Source organism: Strigops habroptila, chromosome 5 (assembly GCF_004027225.2).
Source record: "Strigops habroptila isolate Jane chromosome 5, bStrHab1.2.pri, whole genome shotgun sequence".
NCBI classification, from domain to species: Eukaryota; Metazoa; Chordata; class Aves; order Psittaciformes; family Psittacidae; genus Strigops; species Strigops habroptila.
Window position 1 is genome coordinate 38411059 of NC_044281.2, and position 19840 is coordinate 38430898.

Consider the following 19840-nt stretch of genomic DNA (forward strand, 5'->3'; position numbering starts at 1 on the left):
GCTTTTGTGGTAGATTTTGGCAGTAGATGAGAATATAAAAGCATGAGTTCGATTAAAATAAATGCTTTTGATACTGAACTGCAAGGTACTGTCCTAATGTTAGACTGGGTATTAATGTTACAGATGTGCAATCAATTTATTTTTAGCTTGGTTTTAGCACAAGTACAGGACATTTGTGTTTTAAATGGATAATGCACAGTTTACAAAGATACAGGTTTTTTTTGCTTTCTTCCCTGCTGAGGTGTTTCAGGCCAGAATCTCCAATGCAGTTGACAGGGTTGGGGGGCAGATGCATGACAGTGGGATAAGTTCAGGAAAGAAATTTTGACTTTCAGCTGTGACTTCTGCTATATTCAGGTCAAAGTGAGCACTGTATTCAGTCTGACAGACACTTCGTGCTGAGTGTTTTGGTTTGTTTCTTTCCTCCCCTGCCCTTGCTATACTAGACCTGTTCAAAATTGAAGCAAAACTTGTGATTTTTCAGGTGATAAACATGGCTTACACACCAATGGCTTGAGAGGCAGATTTTTTTAACAGGAAGCAGGTGAAGTGGTTTTTCAGTAAGTTCACTTAGTTCCTCTTGGCTCCCCCAAGCTCATTTTCTTCAAGGCTAAACTTGTGAGAACCTGATCTGTAACTTCATATGCAAAGGACTGATTCGGTATTGCTGTAAGATTATTTTCTTTTTAATGCTAAATGTGTACATGAATTTGTCAGCCATACTCTGAAAAGAGATTCTAAATACCTGTTGTATAGCTGGTTGAACCAACCTCCCTCCTTTTATTTCAGTGCCAAACTTATCTTCCTGCATATGTTTATCTGAAGATGGTGGTAAACCCTGGTTATAATAACATAACACTTGTTATGACTACACCAGAGTAAATTATTCTTTGAGGTGAGAGAACTGATAGTAATCTGTACTACTTGCTAATCTTGATCAGGATGTTAGCTCCTGGAAGGTATTGTTTGGTCTCCCCCCCCCGCCTCTGAAAGTGTGTAAAATTAAGTGTAATAGAAATGGATTTTTAGTAGGGGTTGTTTTGTGGTTGGTTGTTTGTTTGTTTGTTCTTTTGTTTTTTTTTTTTTAGTGAGGGTCAAGATCAGATATATATAAATAGTAGCAGTGATCACAGGTGTGGCTGGGCATCTCCTTAGGACTACTGGCTGTGTAAGATAGGCAGGATGTATTCTGCCTTATCCCTCCATAGCCCTATTCTTTTGCAAATTTATTAAAAGAAATTAGAGACCTTTATCAATGGATAGAGACTTGTGTGTATGTATGTACGTACGTATGTAAATAGTGTGAGGCTGGTTAGACCTGTGTGGGTTTGTGGGGGGCGGAACGGGATGAAAACCCCTCTTTTCTTTTTTCGTGTGCGTGGGTCTTGTTTTTCCCCAGGTTGGTGTTAGCTCATGGTGCTTCCTCTTGTGTACTTTGAGCAGATGGCAGGATTGTAGGTAATGATGATGTCAGCTGAGAAACTTTTCCATGGGCTCTTGTCTCTGTCTTTTGGTGGTGGTTCTATCAAGGTCTATAAAAGCTACAGTAGAAGGGGTTCCTGAAATAAAATGGGCTCAAAAATGTACTTTTCTCATGGGCTACATAAGAGTTTTGGTGCAATTTTAGTAATACTTTACCATGATTTCTGTTTTTCAGTTCTGCTACTCATTTTTCTCCTCCACCGTTAATCTTTTTGATAAATTCTATTTGTAGAGATGACCCATCTGGGTCAGGGTCATGGCTTGGCCAAAGCCATCTTGAATTCTTAGTACAAAGCTTAGTTTGCAGACTGTGACAAGTGAAGCATATGAATCTGTGTTCAAACGAGTCTCTCATGCATGCAAAGCCAGACATATTGGATGCAGGGTTGTATACGGAATATGAATTCTGCAGCTTTGTGGTTTATCTAGACACCAAGTGTTATCTGGAGCTTAAGAAAAAAAAAACCCAAACAAAACTATGGAGAAATCAGTGAGCAGTGCTATGGGTGCCCTGGCTGTAATAGATTTTCACCAGCTAAGCTGATGGTTCTGGGTGGGTTATTTGCCTGCTTAATTGTCCCCTGTACCAATGAGACCTGTCCTTTCCCAGATATTTTTGTTTTTCCTCCTCCTTCAAATGCCCCCAATCTTTTGGAAGTGGTTATAGTGGCAAGATGGTATGTCTGAAGATGTTGTGAAAGGCAGTAAATACTGGAAGTAACCAAGCTGTTAATCTGCTGGATGTCTGAGAGGTGTTCACAAGGAGCAAAGACAAACCTGCTTGCCGGAAAGTGCTTTAAGAGCTGTCGCAGTGGCCTGGGAGCAGTACAGGACTCATCAGTGCTCTATGTCTGATTGCAAATAGCTGTCGAATTCAGGTTTAGCAAGGTTTTGCAGTAGCCAGAAGAGTTGTGTGGGAGAGGGTTTTGGGTTTTTTTTGCAACACCTTTGAAATAGGAAAGCTATTTCAAACACCTGCGCTTTGTGTGCTTTCCTAGAAATTCATGTGGACTAAATGGTGAGGCTGTAGTTGCCAGCTGGAAACTGTTTTTCTTCTTTTGATAAATATTTTTATTGCTGGTATTGGAGGTGGGGAGGTGTATGTTACTGTGTTGGGGCAATGGGAAGGCTGAGTAGAGGAAGAACAGATGTGTGTTGCAATAAAGGGCTGTAGAGGAGTCGCACCAAGCCCTTTTACACTCTAATGGGAACAGATGGATCCAGACTTCTCCTCTGAGTAATGAAGTCATCTAAGAGACAGAGAAGTAGTACTGACATGATAGTGCTATATACTACCTGAACTGCAGCTGCTTACACCCCTTAGTTTTGTTCCTTGATTACTGATGGAACAGGCTGCTGACAAATTTTTTGCCTTCTGTTGTAGATCAGCTGCTATTTGAGTTTCTGAAGTAGAAATTTCAGCACTTGTTATCCCTCTCCAGACTTCCTGCAGCGGCTGTAAATAAAAAGCTTGGCAGATCAAAGAACATTGCAGATGCTTGCAGCCTTGAAGATCCTGTTAACATTAACCTTGTGGATCAGCTCCTCTCTCTGTCCCTTGTCCTCTTCCACTGTTCCTAAAGTCTTTTGCAGCATTAGGTTGCCATACATAAAAATACTGTCCTAAGAGTCAAGCACAGAGGCTTTTTCAGATTTTACTACTGAGCACTGTTGGAACTTTGATTCAAATTTGGTACCCAAACATAGAAGTTTATGCATAACACATATTACAGATTATTTTTAAATGTTTAACATAATTTTCACAGAAAAATCTTGTGGAGAATGGATTTCCTCTGTGAATTCCTGTGGCTGTAATAATGATGTTACTTTGGCCAAAATGACATAATTTAATCCTACTTAATGCTTAATCTCTGAAATAACAGGTGATAAAGGAAATGCAAATTACTACATTTCTCATTTTAGCAAGATCGGTTATGTCCAAATGTAACTGGTGACAAGTAGAACAAATTTACTACTTGTCTCTCTCCAGTATTCAGTAGAGCTTAATGTAGTGTTGCACAAAAGCAGAATGAAAATCCAGAACTCCAGCAAAGGATTATTGGCCTGAATGCAGTTTTTTGTTATCTAGTTTTTGACCATTGAATGAGTTGTGTCCTTTTCCCATTGTTTCAAAATCATAATGAAAGTATATTCTTGGTTTAAAATGAAAGCTGCAGTTTTTGTCTAAGCCAGTTTGCAGTCCTTCATCATTTCAGAAGTCTGTCCAAACATTTAGCTGACTGCTTCTATTCTGCCTCACTCTTTTTAGCCCTGTGTTTGGTAGGGGACCACTATGTTGTTTGGACACTGGTTTATCTTCTATGAGCAAGCTGTGTAACTGTGTGTCTGCATGTGGTGCTGCTTTCTTTTGTGATAGTTTGGTTTGTCTTTGCTGCTTGAGTGTTGTCTTCCTGTAGCCTTCAATTGAAATTGAAGGACCAGGTAATCTTTTTTTTGAGGAAAGGAGCTGGTGAGATGTGTGGATAATCTTATTTCTTACCAACACCTCAAAGTTCGCCCTAAAAACCATCTTGACTGCACTGTTTAAACAAACTGTCTTGCTTGAAAAATGGCTAGTTTAGTAAAACCAGATACTTTTGATGAGCTCCAGCTATACCTACTGGGATGCTGCTGCTTCATAGGGAAATGGGGAGGTTGTCTGTAATACTGCAGTGGACTATTTTTTGCTTCCCCCTGGATCACAATTGCTCTACTGACTATAGACTGAGTAACAGTGCTCTAATATGTTCCTGCTAGCTTCTGTTAAGAGCCTGTCAAAACATATATTGAGATTTCATTTTTCCTCTGTTCCTTACAGGAACCCTTTGCTGGGTAGTTGGGTTACATGATGTCTGGCATGGGAGCTCTGAACCCTTTGCGACAAGGGGAATGCTGTTCTATTTCCCATCATGCGGACTGTCTGGGGCACACAAGTACATAACTGTACAGGCACTTTGGGTGTTTTCATACTGCCTGTGCTCTTCTGTTCTTCAACCAGTTTTCTCCTTAGATGTTTGGGAAGCAGAACTGCTATGCAATAAATACACCAAGTCTTCAGTTCGGGTTTTCCTTGAAAAGCTGCAGAGGAATCGAAATATTAGGGACAGTGTCTAGAGTTTGCCAGAAGCATTTTTCCCCTTAACACTCTGTGTAGCGTATGTATGCTGGTTCTTAGCCATGTAAAGGTATGGGGAGGACCCATCTTGCCTGTCACAGATATGAGGCTTTAGGGAAAAGGAAGGATTAGGTGCAGATGTATATGCTGAGTGTCTTTAATAGGTGAAGAGTTCAAGCTCCCTGTCAACTGCCAAGGAACCATGCAGCCTGGTTAACTTTGCTATACATCTTCCTGTTGATGTAGCGCTCTGCACTAATGTCACTTCTTAGAAATGGCACTTCTTTATCTTGCTTCCATTATAAATACTTGCCAAACATGTGTGATGCAGTCCATGTATCTGGAGGTTGGTGTCCTGCTTCTGAACATCAGAGACCCCTCATCTTGGTCAGTCCTTGCTAATCTCCTGGGCACTGGGAGCTTGTTTGGCATGGAGCTTGTTCTTACAAAAACTCTGTGTGTCTCAATAAAAACAAAAGCTCTTCCAAAGTCTCCCAGTATCTCTGGTATGATGCTTGAAAGTTAGCAATGTGAAGGCCTCCCCAGATATTTCAGTTCTGTTCTCCATTCATTCAACATGTTCTTAGTGATCAGCATTACAATTACCACTCTTTAAAATGTTTTGTGTGGTTTGAATCCATATAAAAATCTGGCTGTGAAAACTGCGGCAATCATCAAAGGCCTTTTTCTGAGTGAGAGCATTCCATAAGAATGCTTTTGAGATTATGCAAGTTGGTTATTTTTGAAATATTGGCACCAGAGGTACTTGCTCTGAATTCCTCTTTCCCCTTTATAGAGAGGCTGTAACTAGTTATGATTTCTAAAACAAAACGAAACCAACCTCCCCCTCAAATTACTTACTAGAGACAGCTTGGAAGAACAATAACATCTAATTTTGCTTGAAATTTGCCCCAGAAACAATATCAATATGTGGACTAGTGAGACATTGCTGTCATTGGTCATGTTGGGTCTAGTAACTGAGTCAGCTGCGGTAGTTTGGATAGTACTTGTTAAGAAATCTCTTCTAAACACCTTGATGTGTTATTAAGAAAATGTGTAAGTCCTTCCTACTGCAGCATAACAATATTTTAAAAGGCAGTTAAGTGTAGATTCAGCTGAGCTGCACTGCACAGTTAGGAATGAGGTGCTTTGGGCTTTTAGCTTAGTTGTACTGCTTTTGGGAGATAAAAGCTGTGGCGACCATCCGCTTGTCATATCCTCAGATAATGACAGATATTCTTTCTTTCAGAGTCTGCTAGGTGTATTTTAAGATGTTACTCTCAATGTTAATGCTGGAGTAAAGCGTGAAAATAGTTTCAGGTGTCTCCAACGTCCCTTCAAGCCTGTGCCGTGCTGTGATTCTTGCCCTCCTGTGTCCTTGGAGGCTTGCCTGGCCTGACTATAGTCAGTGCACTGCAAAATTGTGTGGAAAAGAATGCTATGTTGAGCATCATGGCCCCAAATCCTGACAACAGCTTATTTTTTCAGGCAGTTGGTAGGATTGGAAAACCAATAGTGTTGAGGAAAAGGAAAAATAAGCTCATCCTACTAAAAAGGGCTGTTCAGTTCCTCTCTTAGCTTCTGAGATGTAGCCAGTTGGTGCCAAATAATTATATGCTCTCAGCTGGAAGGAAGCTGCTTCATTCCCTCTAGCAGAATATAAAATTAATTTCCTGTGATTGTCTGCTCAGCCCTACTTGAATATCCTGTTTGGAAGTTTTGTGAACTGTCAAAAGGTTGAAGTCAAGGCCAGCAACGAGCTTCTCTGCTTTGTGAGCAACTTGAATTGAGAACTTTGTGGCTGAGTCGCAGTGGCACTCTGCAATCCTAGAGCTCACCAGAGCAGGCTTAGCAAAAAGGGGCTTGTGTGGGCCTCTTGTGCCCTGGATTCCTGCTGTGCATCTCCTGTTCTGCTGCTAGACCTGAGCTGGCCCTGGAGCTCTGAGCCCCATCTTTTCGTGTGAAACCAGCACCTGCTCTCTATGCGTGTGACAAATGCCAATACATAATGGTGTTCCCCATACAAGGAAGTTAAGTTTAAAAGTAACAAATACGTATATACACTTACCCCTTCTTCCTTCCTCTCTACAGTGCCTGGCAAGTGCTTTCCCAAGTTCGACCTTGCAGAAAGCACCAGCTTGGGCTGTAGGATAAAAACGTTACTAACTGATGTTGGTAGTGGTATCTCCACTTCAGCATGCATGTGATGGCTGTATCTGAAATGGGGACTGAAGTGCTTATTTGGTTAAAGACTGTACTTGTATTCCTGGCAAAGGCAGCCCTTATTTGAAGGGAGGCTGGCATTGCAGGCAGTTACTGATTGCAATGGCCCACTAGTTTTAAACCAATGAAAACTCTGCCTCCTGTAGTAACAGATCATCACAGTATTGCCAACTGCAAGTCCTAACCCCACCCCAAGAGAACTAGCCTTAAAACAGGAATGTGAGGGCTTTGATAAGTCTCTCGTAACCCCCATGGACTCAGAAAAACACAATGCACGTCCCAAAACTGTAAGTATGAGACCACTGGTATAAAGGAACAGAGCTGCCAAAATAAATGCACTGTAGGAAGAGATCCAGAGAGATGCTAAGGATTAGTGCTTTGTGCACCTTTAGGTGTAATGCATTAGGTAATTGGGAAGTGAACAGCACTTACTTAAAGAAGAAAACAAGTACCTTCATCTAATTGTAATTGGGTATATTCTCCCCCACCCCCTCCCACTTGGCTGTGAGGTGACTTGTCTGTGAGGATGCTAGTGTGGAAAGTATCTGAATATCATTAGGAGTTCTGACATGTCCTGTCTTCCTCGGTTTGGAGCAATTCATTTCCCTTTGAGGTAACAGAGTGAAGCAGAAGACAAGGCAGGCAGTGGGAGACCTGAGGCTTGATAAAGTGGTGTAGATGTATTCAGTGTTGTCTTTAGGCGTTGGAGCTTGAAGTCTTTTTCAAGTTGTTGTGTACTCTTTCTTCCCATTGTAGCCGGAGGGCTGCGACACTCGGAAATGACTGCAGTGCCTCTTCCATAAAGCTTCAGAAACACTTGCATGATTAAGAAAATAAATGTTAGAAGACCTACTAAAATCTACTCTTGCTTTCCCTTGGGACAAATTCACCTTAACATGAACTCCCTGTAAAGGGAATTCTTCTTTCTGAGCTGATAACCAGCGTGACAGAGCGCTTGAAAGTTTACAGCCTTTATTACAAAATAGCAAGCTTATATATTTACACACACAGAGTGTGTTCTGAATGGTAATCTGCCTGGGATTTGGGGTGCTGCTTGTAAAAGATGAATGCCTACCAAAAAGGAAACAAAACCCAAAACCAAACACACACACACACACCCCCCCACACACACACCCACCCCGCAACAAAAAAACCCCCAGCAACAGAGGAGGCCAAGAAAAAAACTCCTGTGCCTTAAATGGTACCTGATAGAAAAAATAACATGGTTCAGATATATTGAGAGGGTTTCTAAAATCCTGTTTTCTCCTCTCTGAGTGGAAGGCTTTTTCCTCTAGGAGAGCCTGGAGCATTGTCCCTGTGTAGCTTGGGCTTTCCCTTTCAGCAGTCTGTATGTAACTGTCCCTGTGCTTTTGTAGGCATGACTGATCTTGCAACTTCAGCTTCTGCTCACTGGAGGAAAAACCTCTTGAAGATGAGATTCAGTTCAGTTCTGCAGCATCCACTTCCTATCACTTATAGGAAGGAGTTTTACATGTCTTAGGGCAGCTGGTCGTCTAAGTACTTGTCTCTAATGAGCTGCTTGGTGAAATGTAACTTTAAATTAATTCTGCGTAAGGATTAAACAGTGGTGTCAGAACAGGAATTTAAGCCTCTGGGATTGTCAGTGATACTAAGCCTGATGTAATTCTTCAATTAAGGTTCTCTGAGCCAAAATAGCCTTACTTTGGTTTAGCTTTCTTGCTTGTGTGCCTATGTAGAAAACCCTTGGTTAATCTTTTTTTTTCCAGTCATCCAGTCAGGGTCTTACCAGCTGGAATATGATTTCCATGTGGTTGTGGAACTAAATGCTGATTTATTCTGCAGTCTCGAATATTGAGGTTTTTATAGACATACTGTAAGCTTTATTGATGGCTGAGTTCTGAATCAAAAAGACATTTGTATATAATTTTTCTTGCTGTGGGAAGGCTCTTGCCAGATAGTATGAATAGCTTGAAATGACATATGTGCTGTAGGTAGTACTCCAGAACATCTACTAATTGGTAAGCCCCACCTTAGTAAGTCCACCCCCCTTGCAAATTACATCCTCCTGTCTTTGAGCCCTTTATCCCTTTGCATGTTAGCATGCGAGGGAGGGAGATGGGGAGCTAATGAGGCTTTATACTGAAGGAAGTTGAATGTCTAGTCTTCAGTGGCTTGCAGCACTGTTTCTTAAGAGATTTTATTGGGAAAAAATTCTAACTTGATCCAGTCATTTTTGTTGCTGCTTAAGCTCTTAATGAAGCAGCAAGCTGTTGGTGAGCCTGTCTCTTTCTGGCTAGGATGAATGCTTGTGACTTTAGCCAAACAGAACAGTGGAAGCTGTGGGGTGGCTGCTGAGAAGCACTGGCTGGAGCGTGGTGCTTACAGATCAATAAACAATATTTAGCCATATCAGTCTGCTGCTTTCTTCCCTTTTGATTCTCAATTTGTATGCTTCTTGGGTTAAAGAAATGTTGTCAATGATTTCCGCTTCATTTCTTCACCAGGAAATTCTGGGCTGCTGTTTAAGTCCTTTGAAGTGATATATTCCATGTAGATTGTAATAGAAGTTAGTGGTAATGCATGTGCTCTGGTAGCTCAGGAGCTAAAGTCAGTGGCGGCCTATAGAAATAGTTATTTGGAAAATCCTGTAGTGCTATTTGCATGGGAATACTTTGGCAAGTGGAAAACACTTATGTTAGTAACTACACACGGTTAGTTATCTCCAATATGCATATTTCAATAACTCTCAAAACTTTAAATCTGTTTACTTCACCATAACAGCAGGAAGAGAAACCTGTCAATTGTTTCAGCTGTGCTAGTGTGCTTTAGTTTTAATAGCAATCTTTATTGTTTCTTTATAGCTGTGCCTAAATGATAACTCCTGCATTGAAGTAAGTCTTGGTCTTTTCAGTCCCTATACTATGACAAGAGTTGTCCTCGCTATATTGAAAATGAGGATTAGTCATCTTCAAAGATTGAGACTGGTTTGTTTAGCTCTTGTATTGTCTCTTCATAAGCAAAAATTTGTCAAGGAATGTTTTTTGCAGCAGGTGAATAAGTAGGCTAAAGTTAAACCTGCTGGTCAGATGCTACGATGAGTTCTTCTGAGGAACCATCCATCCCTTAAGTGTTGGATTTCTATAGAACGGTTGCAGGTTTTGGGAGGAGGCTGCTGTGGGTGACATGTGTTCTCCCAATCCCAATCACTGATGTCCTTGCCCCTCAGTGATGATTTTTCCCTCCTTATTTTCCTGACCGGTTTTCCTATGGTTTTTCTGTTGGATGTGATAATAGTGATGTCTTTCTTCCTCTCTCTTTCTAGGTCATCACTGCTTCTCTGATATGATGCCTTCTAGTTCTGTTCACACTGTAACCTAGTTTAATCTTACTGAAAAACCTTAATGTTTCTGTGCCTCTGCCTTTCTAAATGGGATGAAGACATCTGTACAACTTGATGACTACCAGGTCATTTGACAGTCTGCTGTTAAGTCAAGTAATAAGCCCTTGTGTGTGGTAGGCTTGTTTAGACAAACAGAGCTCCTGTCAACACTGAAGAGTAGAGAAGTTTTTAATTTCATGCTATTTCTGAATTTAAATAAATGGTTCTGCTGAGAAAAGGTTTTAAGGACAGCAACAGCATCGATATTTCCAGTAGAACTCTCTATAATGGTCATCATGAATTTTGGCATCTTAAAAGTTGGAGTCAATCATGCAGCACTACTCTAATTTGAAGTGATGAAGGATCCTTGAGTGTTGCTTGAGATGGGAGTTGGCACCTTAATGATGCTCTGTTATGAAGAGTAAATATCTTTGACCTTTAAAGGAGGACTCATGAATTAAGATTTTGAACTCCTGCAATTGCATCTTTCACTGGCTGCCTTGAAAGCCTCCCTGTAGTATGCCAGGTCGGGATATTTCCAGGAACATATAGAAATAGCTATCCAGTTACATCTCTCTCCATATTCCTTGACAGATCTGAACTTCAAGGGCATGTTAAGGCCCATTGGGTCAGAGTCATGTTGGAAGTGGCAGGCTGCCTCACATGGGTTCCTGTCCTGGAGGTTTGCAGGGTGGTCTTTGGCGTGCCCCACTTGCTTTGTCGAAGCAACATTGCTTGGGTTCAGCATCATGGCATGAGTGCAGGCTTGGCCCATCAGAAGAAACCTGTCTGATTTGAGAGTAGCCCTGACCCTCTACTGCTTTTTCTCTGATGTAACTCTATAGTCTCTTAGGATTTTTATTTATGTTGCTGCTTGACAAGTGCCTTAATCTAGAAATACTTCTACTTAGCCTTTAGATATTATATCTATTGTGCTAGACTGTAAATTTTTGTTCAGACTGTAATCACTGTTCCCATCCTTCTGCCTTGTATGATTACTCTCAATTAGCTGATTAGCAAGGTTGTGTTGCTTTTTGGAGAAAGTACTTATTTTTGCAGGAGAGAGCACTTGTTTCCTCTGCTGCTCTATGTTGCTTTTGTTGTTTAACCCTCCCTCTGTCAATATTCCCCAGTTCAGACTGCAGTAATTTCAAAGCTTGAAACACAGAGATAAGTGGTGAGGTCTCGGACAGTGTTTCCCAAAAAGTGGAGAACATTCTTATTCCTGTTGTGCTACTAGAGGTGAGTAACTTTGTTCTCTTATCCTGGAGAGAGAAAGGAATTTTGTTCAGCTCATTAACATACCTTTTTCTAGATTGAGTGTATATAATCCATACTTGGAGAAATGTCTTTAGTTTTTATTTTTGTAATCTAACAGGATTCTGAAGTCATTTTGGCCTTCCAGGCACAGATGAAAAGGGTGGAAAAGGCTTTTTGCATCCCTTGAGCATTGTCCAGTCCTCCTGGGAAGTTTTTTGCTCAGATGACTTACGGTGAACTGTTCTTCAAAGATGTTAGCTAATTCCCTAGTCTGTTGACTTTGCTTATGGCTGACACTGGAGGCCTGCTATCCATTGGAAGCTTGTAGTCTTCTGCAGGGGAAAGGGTGGGAACAAGGAAGTGATGCTGTTAAGGTCTTGTTTTTTACAGGGTTATTAGTGAAAAGTCAAAGGTTCTGCAGAAGAATCGAATCAGTAAGCCTCTACATATTTAAACAAATGAGTGTGCAGAACTTACTAGAACAGCATTGGGGAACTGTTTCTTCACTTGTGCATCCTTTGGTGCATGTCTAGAGAACATTTCTGTTTCATCTCTCAAACTGCTTTCTTGACACTTTATTGACTTTGTGAATACTGCATGCACTTGTGGCTTTTAAGTTCTAATACAATTCTGTACACAGTAAGTATTTGTAGTCAAGCTTCACAATTTTGTTAATCTTGGCTTGAAATCATCTAGCAAAAAACCCAGGGAGAAGAGTTGAGAGCAAGAAATTTTGGTTATTTAAATACTGTAGCTATAAAAAGATCTGTTATCTTATGAATAATGCACTGTGCTGCCAGGAGTGTTAGAGGCTTATCGTGGTTCTGGGAGTGATGCGGATTGTGCAAGTACTAGTAGATAGTATTGCCTGGGCACTTCTCCACAGCTGTTGCTGCAACAGCAGATGTGAACAAAAACTAAAATATTATGGCATTGCTGAATGTGCAGTGGCTAATTTAGTGTAATGCTTTCCAAAATAAAGCATGTAACACTAATCCACAATGAGGAATGTCTGCAGCGTTTAAAACAAAAATTTCTATTAAAAATGTGGCAGAATACCAAAGAAACAAAAATGTTTCAATTGGGTCAACAGGCGGTCTGCAAACTTGGTCCTTATTTGTATAAAATAAAAAAAGCGTGGTACAGGTTTGCAACATACTATGAAGCTTTGATTACGTTGAATAATTGTAATAATAAATTGTACCCTGAAAGCCATGAATTATGAGGTAGAAATCTGAAGAACAAATAATAGTATACTGTGAGTTAATACTCCATTAAAGGTCTGTTACAACACATAGCTGTGTAGCAAATTAGGACCTTAATGTATTTAGTTCCTTTGCAGGGTGCTGCTCTCTATGAGAAAATGGACAGATTGTAAAAATGCCTTCAGCGTATCAGTTATTTGTCTTATGTTCTCAGAGTTTGTTGTTAAGAAACTGGTTGGCATAATGGAGTAAAAAAGGCATAAAGACCCAGCTTTAGATACTGCATCCAAGACTTCACATCCAGGTTAGCAGCTATTTGCATTGCCTCTAAGCTGCCATTTTGGTTGCCTTTGGCTCCTGAACTGATGTGCCAAGTGACAAACACAGGAGAGCCTAATTGTTGGTACAATTTCCAGTTGTGGTATCAGTTGCATTTTCTGTAACACATATTGTTATTTCATCATCTCCACTGCTTTGAAACAAGCATATGCTGGAAGAATACTCCTGGGGATAAATCTAGGTGTGATAAGAAAAGAGCCTTTTTCTGTACAGGGGAAGGAAAAAAACCAAACCAAACTAATTAGCTGGGATCTTGCATAGCTAAATTGTTTTGGAGTAAATTTGCTGGACTTGGAAAACACAGGTCAGTTGAGGTACCGAGACTGCCTGAAATGGAGACCTACAACTGCTGGAATCTGACAGGAGAAAGTGAGGTGACTTTTTTCATGGTGTTGAACCATGTTGAAATGCTAAAAATTGTGGGGTTTAGCAAGTGTGATTTTTGGACTATATCATAATACCCAGAACAGCTGAGGCTATGAAGAATTATATAAAAGAAAAAGTGAGGAATTTGAAGAGTTGGACCATGAAATTAGGAAGAAACAAGTAAACTGAGCATTACTTAAAAAAAAGCTTGAGTACTGTCAAAAAAAAAACCCCCAACAAAAAACCCAACAACCCAACCAAAAACAACAAGAACAAAAAAAAGGGCAAAAACTCCCAAATAAACCAAAAGGTATCACTGAATTTTTAAATTTTACCTGTATTAGATGGTGGTTAACCAAACAGAAAACTGCTTTCTTGCCATGCCCTTTCCTATGGTGTCAGTAACTTGTCAATCTGTGGTCTTGTTTCCTGCCTCTGAAACTATTCCACAGTGTTGTGGAGGGAGTGTTTTAGCTGTGTGCCATAAATGCTGCTATGACAGGCTTTGTGCGTTATATTCTTGGTTCTGTATGGCTTGAGGATACCTAGCAAGAAGTCTTTGGTTACTGAAATTGTGCTGCTGGAAGTCTGCCTACTCTCTGTTTTGGCTGTTTCTCCTGCATGGCAGAGTAGGAAAATGCTTGGTAGTTAATAAAGAAGTTGTCATAAAAATAGATGCCTCAGTGTACTGGTCTAGCAGTTTGCTTGTCTTGCCCATCAACACACCAGCAGCAAGATGTCTTTCCAGGAATTTTAACAGAGAATGATGTCCTATGTACCCTTTTGTGCATCCTGTGAAGAGAGCAGTGCAAACACTGCTGCACTTGACCTTTGGAAGAGCTGGTGTAAGGGGCTCTGTGGAGAGGCAAATGCAAGGGTTTCAGTTTTTGCACCTGACAGCATGCAAGACTAGTGTGTCTTAAAATAGAGGCTGAGCTATTGATTTCATATGTTGGAGCTGTTAAATACTTATGCTGACTAATATTTAGCTCGTGGAAATACCCTGCGGTAATTCTGTCCCCTGAGCATGTGGAGTAGCAAGCATAGAAGAGCAACAGCTGTAACTTCATAGGTAAGTGGCTCATGAATTCCTCAGAGGCATGTTGTCCTTATTCCTCTGAAAAAAAATTTTGCTTTCTCTTCCTACAGCCAAAATTTATAGTTCTCTGTGGATTTATTAGTGGGCAAAGATTTCTTTTAGGCAAAGATACATAAAACTGGGCATAGAAAAAACCCAAGATGCAATCAGTTCTGCTAACAGTGGAATTAATGTGTTCTGCTTTCCAGAATGTACGCTATCATTTTTCCCCCCCCTAATCACTTGCATAGTAAGTTCTTTTGCATCTCATTAATTATAAATGCTGATAGTAATGGTGGTATGGTCAACTTAAGATTTACTGGGACTCAGTTCTGCAAAGCAGGTATGGCTATTTGTTAGAAGAGCTGTTTCTATAATGTCTCTGTAGTAGGCTGGATGCTTACCTAAGTGACCTGGGTTTGAATCTCTGTTCACAGAACTGCAGAGGCATTTTGCATTATTTATTGAAGAAAATGCGTAATCAGGCCCGTTTTGCTATTTCGGTCTTAAAGCAACAACACTGTCACAGGAAGGGTAACCTTTCAGAGCTCCAAATGCAAAATGAAATGCCAGTACTGTTTCCAAATCTGTTTATTCAAAGTTTTATTGCATGCACTTTATTTCTCTAAACCCCAGGGTTCACAAGTCAGTTATAGAGGTATTTCTGCCCCTTAAAACATTCGTTTCCTACTTCAGTGGCTGCACTGAAAATGATTAAAGTGTGACACGACTCTCCTCCTTAAAGACATACCAAGTGAGGATGTCACTAGGGATACTTGACATCTGATTTGTAGATCCCTTATGGGGTTGACAGGAACAGCTTACCTGAAGTGTATTTAGAATAAATAACTATGCATGTATTTTGGAAGCTATATTGGAATTGACTATAGCATCTTTAAACTGTAAGCTCTTCAGGACAGGGCTTTTTATTCTGTACTGCCCAGAATACAATGGATCTGATAACCTGTCCTGGTTGCTATGAGAGGAGGTGTAAAGACTTGCTTCTTTATAAGCTGCTTAGATAAAAGACAAAGCTGATGGGCTAATTGCTGCCTTTATGTTTTGCCATATACTGCTGCTCTGGAGTGTTATTTGCTATTGGCGCTTATCATATAGAACTGAAAAAACCCCCCAAAAAACCAAACCCACAACTCTTTAAACGGCTGTCTCTGGAGAATTATCTTCGTACTTAGAAGGAGGTGGCTAGCTGGGACAAATAGCTTCATATGAACTCTTGCAGAGGGAGAAGGTGACTGTAATAGGAGATATAATAAAGTATGTTAAAAGAAAAATCATTATTTGGCTGGGCAGACAGCGTAGAAATCTGGCTTCTAGTATCTTTGACCCTATAGGAGTTTGTCTTGGATCGTGGCTGGCTTTTCTGTGCTAGCAGTGTGCTTGAAGAGTGATGGGTGTGTCATTCTGGAAGTAGGGAATGTCTTTTGATGGGAACTTTTTAATGGGACTAGATAGTTTTCAGCTTGGCTTTCAGTATTCAGCTGAGCCACCAGGGAGCTGAAGAATGTCACGTGGAAAGGACTTGGATGACTTTATAAGCTTTAATGAAAAGAAAACTAAAATTGCAGTTTTGCTGACACTGCCTCATAATATGAGACCATTAGAGTGCTCAAACAGTCGAAGCAAACAACCTGGAGAAAAAGCCTTTGCTCAGATAATCACAGATCTTGCCTAGGAGCAAGCTGCAGTATATAATCTGTTCTGCACTTTCTGTAATGTATACACGTTGCTGTGCGTGTGAAGGTATGGATCCTTATGTTCCATGGCTGATGTGAAGAAGGGGAGAATACAGCAGGAGGGAATAACCTCTACTCTGCCTAATGCTGTTTCCTGTCCCAGACATAACAGGATGTGTGCACAAAGCCGACTGCTGCTCTCCTGGATATCACAGGTATTATTGAAACAGGGAAACAAGTTCACAAAAGATTATTTTAACCTGTTAGTATCATCTTAGGTTGAGCCTGAAGGCACGAAATGCTTGTAGCTGTTGAAAATGTGGTAAAACAGTCTTCAAATTAATCAGCAAGTGTTATAACTTACTGCCAAAAATGATTTTCAACTGCCCTTTCAGAGATTTTTCTTCTTTTTTTTCTTTTTTTTTTTTTTTTTTTTGTACTTAACTAGTGGGAATAAGGTAGTGGTTAGATTCTTGCTGACAGGTTTAACTGCACAGTTAGGCATACCTCCTCCCCCCCCCAGTAATATCCAAGTAAGGTGAGCAATCTAAAATCCCTTGGCTTTAGGGCATAGTCACGCAATTTTATTTTCCATGTATTTTAATAGATGTTGAGAAGACTTGATGTTTTCCAGGGTTGAAGTGCACTTCCACTAAAGTCAAGACCATCTTCTCAAGCTTTCCAGAGGCCACCTGACACTGAAACAGTTGTCCTCATAGTCTGACAGCTTCATAAAAAGTAATGCTTTCCCTTACAAGAGGGAAAAGAAGTGGGATGGGGTGCTGGGACTTCACTGAGCTGCTGATGGCTTGGGTATGACTGTCCAATTTGTGGGAATTGTGGTAATGAGGAACAAGTAGATGACATAATCACTCTTTTACACAGGCTCACTTGAGTATTTTCTTTATGCTACTACAAGAGCTGAAAACTGTTGCTTTACCATTTCACCTGAAAGCTGACATTCCTTTATCAGCTGGAAAAAAGTTGCCTTAAAATCTAAATCTTTTTAGAAGAACTGAAGTTGTCAATTACATTGTACCCAGCATAATGGGATCGTATCATATGTTGTGAAGTTTCCCTACATAAATGTATGAAAAGAGAATTTTATTTTCTAGAAGTCATCCCTTAGGTATCAGAAGATGGGGGAATTTAGTTGAGATGATTTTGATGAACGCAGAATGTTAGTCAAGTATGCAGCTAAAAATTGTCTACAAACCCACACCAAAATAACTTGAGGTAGCTTGTTCTAGAAATACCTCAAAAGCTATTGTTTTAGCACTTCTGCGTTGTGTGTGTTTTTCCCAAAGTATGTGGCATTGGTGTGAAGAGTAATAGGTCTCAGGATGCTCTGAGAGGTTGCCAATGCAGCAGTGGGAAATGGGTTGGCGCAGTCTGCCGTGACGCACAGCTTTCCCAGAGCAGGTGCTTAACATGCTTTCAAAGCATATGTAATACACACACAAAAGAAGTGGTTTCCAAGTTGTTCAGAACACGTGGAGTATCTCTTCCTAGAACGATAATGGCAGTAGGGTTTGGACAACTGTGGATGTACGCAAAGGGAAAGCTGCTGAACACTTCATTCTTTTCTTCCCAGGAGCCGATCCTTCAAATTTGGCTGAGATGAGAGACTGCAGCTATAAAGCAGGCTTTTTTTGTTTATTTTTTTTTTCCTCCCAAGTATATTATCATATTTCAGCTGCATATCTGTTAAGCCATCTTTAACTGAAACCAAAATTTCATATGTCATGTGGAGATAATTACTTTCTTAATGCAAGTCTCCAGTATTAAATTAGCCCTTTCTATAGAGGGGCAGAAATATCAGGTGAATTTGTGAGGCATTGAAAATGTTTTCATTTATGTCTAAGACTGCTGATAGCATCTGGCATTAATTCATATGAAATGCTTCTGGTTTGACTTGCATACGTGTTGGGAAATCAAATTAAAGAGCTTCCTGCAAAAGACACTTAGATATAGATAGGCTCTCTGTAATGATGGATGTGAAAACCATTGTTCAATCAAGCTTTATAGCGGTGTTGTCCAAGTTAACTTAGCTTGCAATTTGGTTAACAAAAAGGTTTAATTGCCTAGAATACCCATGTGGAGTTCTATTTGGACAGATTTCTCTTGTAAACATTTCCAAAGAAATTCATGCTTTTGTTTTTCCCTTTTATCTGTATTGCAGAATGCTATATACCCTTTTTCACAGCCATTGATTGAAATATTTTGGTGTATTTGATACTTTTTTTAAAACCATAGTAAAAAGATGCTAGAAATACATGCTTTAAAAAGCAGCTTGTTCCTTGGGTGTTTATTGGTTTGGGTGTTTGTTTTGGTTTCCTTTCTTCATTTTTTTTTTTTTTTTTTTTTTTTTCCTGAGCTGCCTACCCAAGAAAATTTTACATCAGAACTGTAGCTGAGTTGGATCTGATTTAAAGAATAGTGGCAGCTCTAGGGGATACTTAGTCATTTTCTAAGGAGTTATGACAAGGCTAGCAGTTTATAATCCTCCGAGATATCCCATAGTCAACTTGTTCCTATTATGCTGATTACCTGACCTTTTGACCAAATGGCTCCTCGGGGATTATTTTGAAGACAGAAAAATTCTTGACTGTTTTTAGTGATTGACTTGTGAATTTTGTTGGTATGGAGCTAAAAGATGATGTTGTCGTTTAGATGGCAGCGCTTCCACAAGAAGATGATAAAAATGATACTGTGTGTGTGGCGGGGCAGTCCTGATCTCCATCTTCCTCTGTGCCCTGCCTTAGAAGTCTGTTGGCTTGCAATGAGTGTATCTGTTGGGAAATCACAATCTCCTAAAGAGGTCTACCAACACTATGGGGTGAGCAGATGGCATTTAAATATACTCCGGTGAATGAAAACCTGAAGATGGCTCTGAGAATTCTGGAAATAAATACCTGCATTCCCTTTACCCCTTCCCATGAAGGTGTTCATCTTGCATATTAGACGCTTTCCTGGAGAAGACAAAACACTCTACTATTACTGAAATGACTCAAGAAACTTTTATTACTTCAATGCCTGAAACCAAGGCTGGTTTCACTGGAGATTAACCCTGGCTGACTCATGTGGTAGTAGGGCTTTCCATATTTAGCAGTAGACACATAATAATGTCTAGGGCATCAAACATCATGGGAATGAATTGGTGAGAATCCATTGGCACTTTCTCTTCACAGCCTTCATTGTCAAAGTAGGTGCCTGTTGCCATGGAAAGCATTACTTTAGGTGGTAAACATGTGTACCTCATTTTCTTATGGAGGGGGGGAAGCTTTAATATTAGAGTGATGCTGTCATGCATCTGCCTGATGTTAAGGAACTGAGGTTAGTTAAGCCTCACAACAGGGAGTGAGATAAATTCAGGGATTGCTTCTTGTCCGAAATACAGATGCCCTGATGGGATAATAAAACAGTGCAAGTTTCTGGTACAGCAAAGCTAGGAAGTTGTGTGATGTAAAAATAGCCATAGAAGGTGGGAACAAAGAGATGTCTGTCTTATCTGCTCATCGGTTTGGAGTTGAGCAAAAAAGAACTGAAGATCTCACAAAAAACTTCAAGATCTCTAATAAATACAGTGGCTGGTTTTTGTTTGGTGGTTTTTTGTTTGTTTTTTTGCCCTTTGTTGTGATTGAAATCTTTGTCTAGTGGCACTGGCAGTTCAGCTCTACTCTGTAAGGGAAAATGCTTTTCTTCTAATGCTGGTCG

At 40.2% G+C, this 19840-nt stretch overlaps 1 protein-coding gene across 4 annotated transcripts in view; it reads left to right on the top strand.

The window, feature by feature from the left end:
* Nucleotides 1-19840, top strand: part of MCU (mitochondrial calcium uniporter) — a 90520-nt gene that overhangs the window by 23026 nt on the left and 47654 nt on the right. Inside the window, exon 1 of one of the 4 annotated variants that reach the window (XM_030487733.1) lies at nucleotides 15799-16338. The exons of 2 other annotated variants lie outside the window; for them this stretch is intronic. In XM_030487733.1, coding sequence (XP_030343593.1) covers nucleotides 16210-16338 — 129 coding nt within the window. In that variant the 5' untranslated portion in view covers nucleotides 15799-16209. Of the gene's footprint in view, nucleotides 1-15798; nucleotides 16339-19840 lie in introns of those variants that run through there. One more of the 4 variants, XM_030487735.1, reaches the window with a different exon arrangement.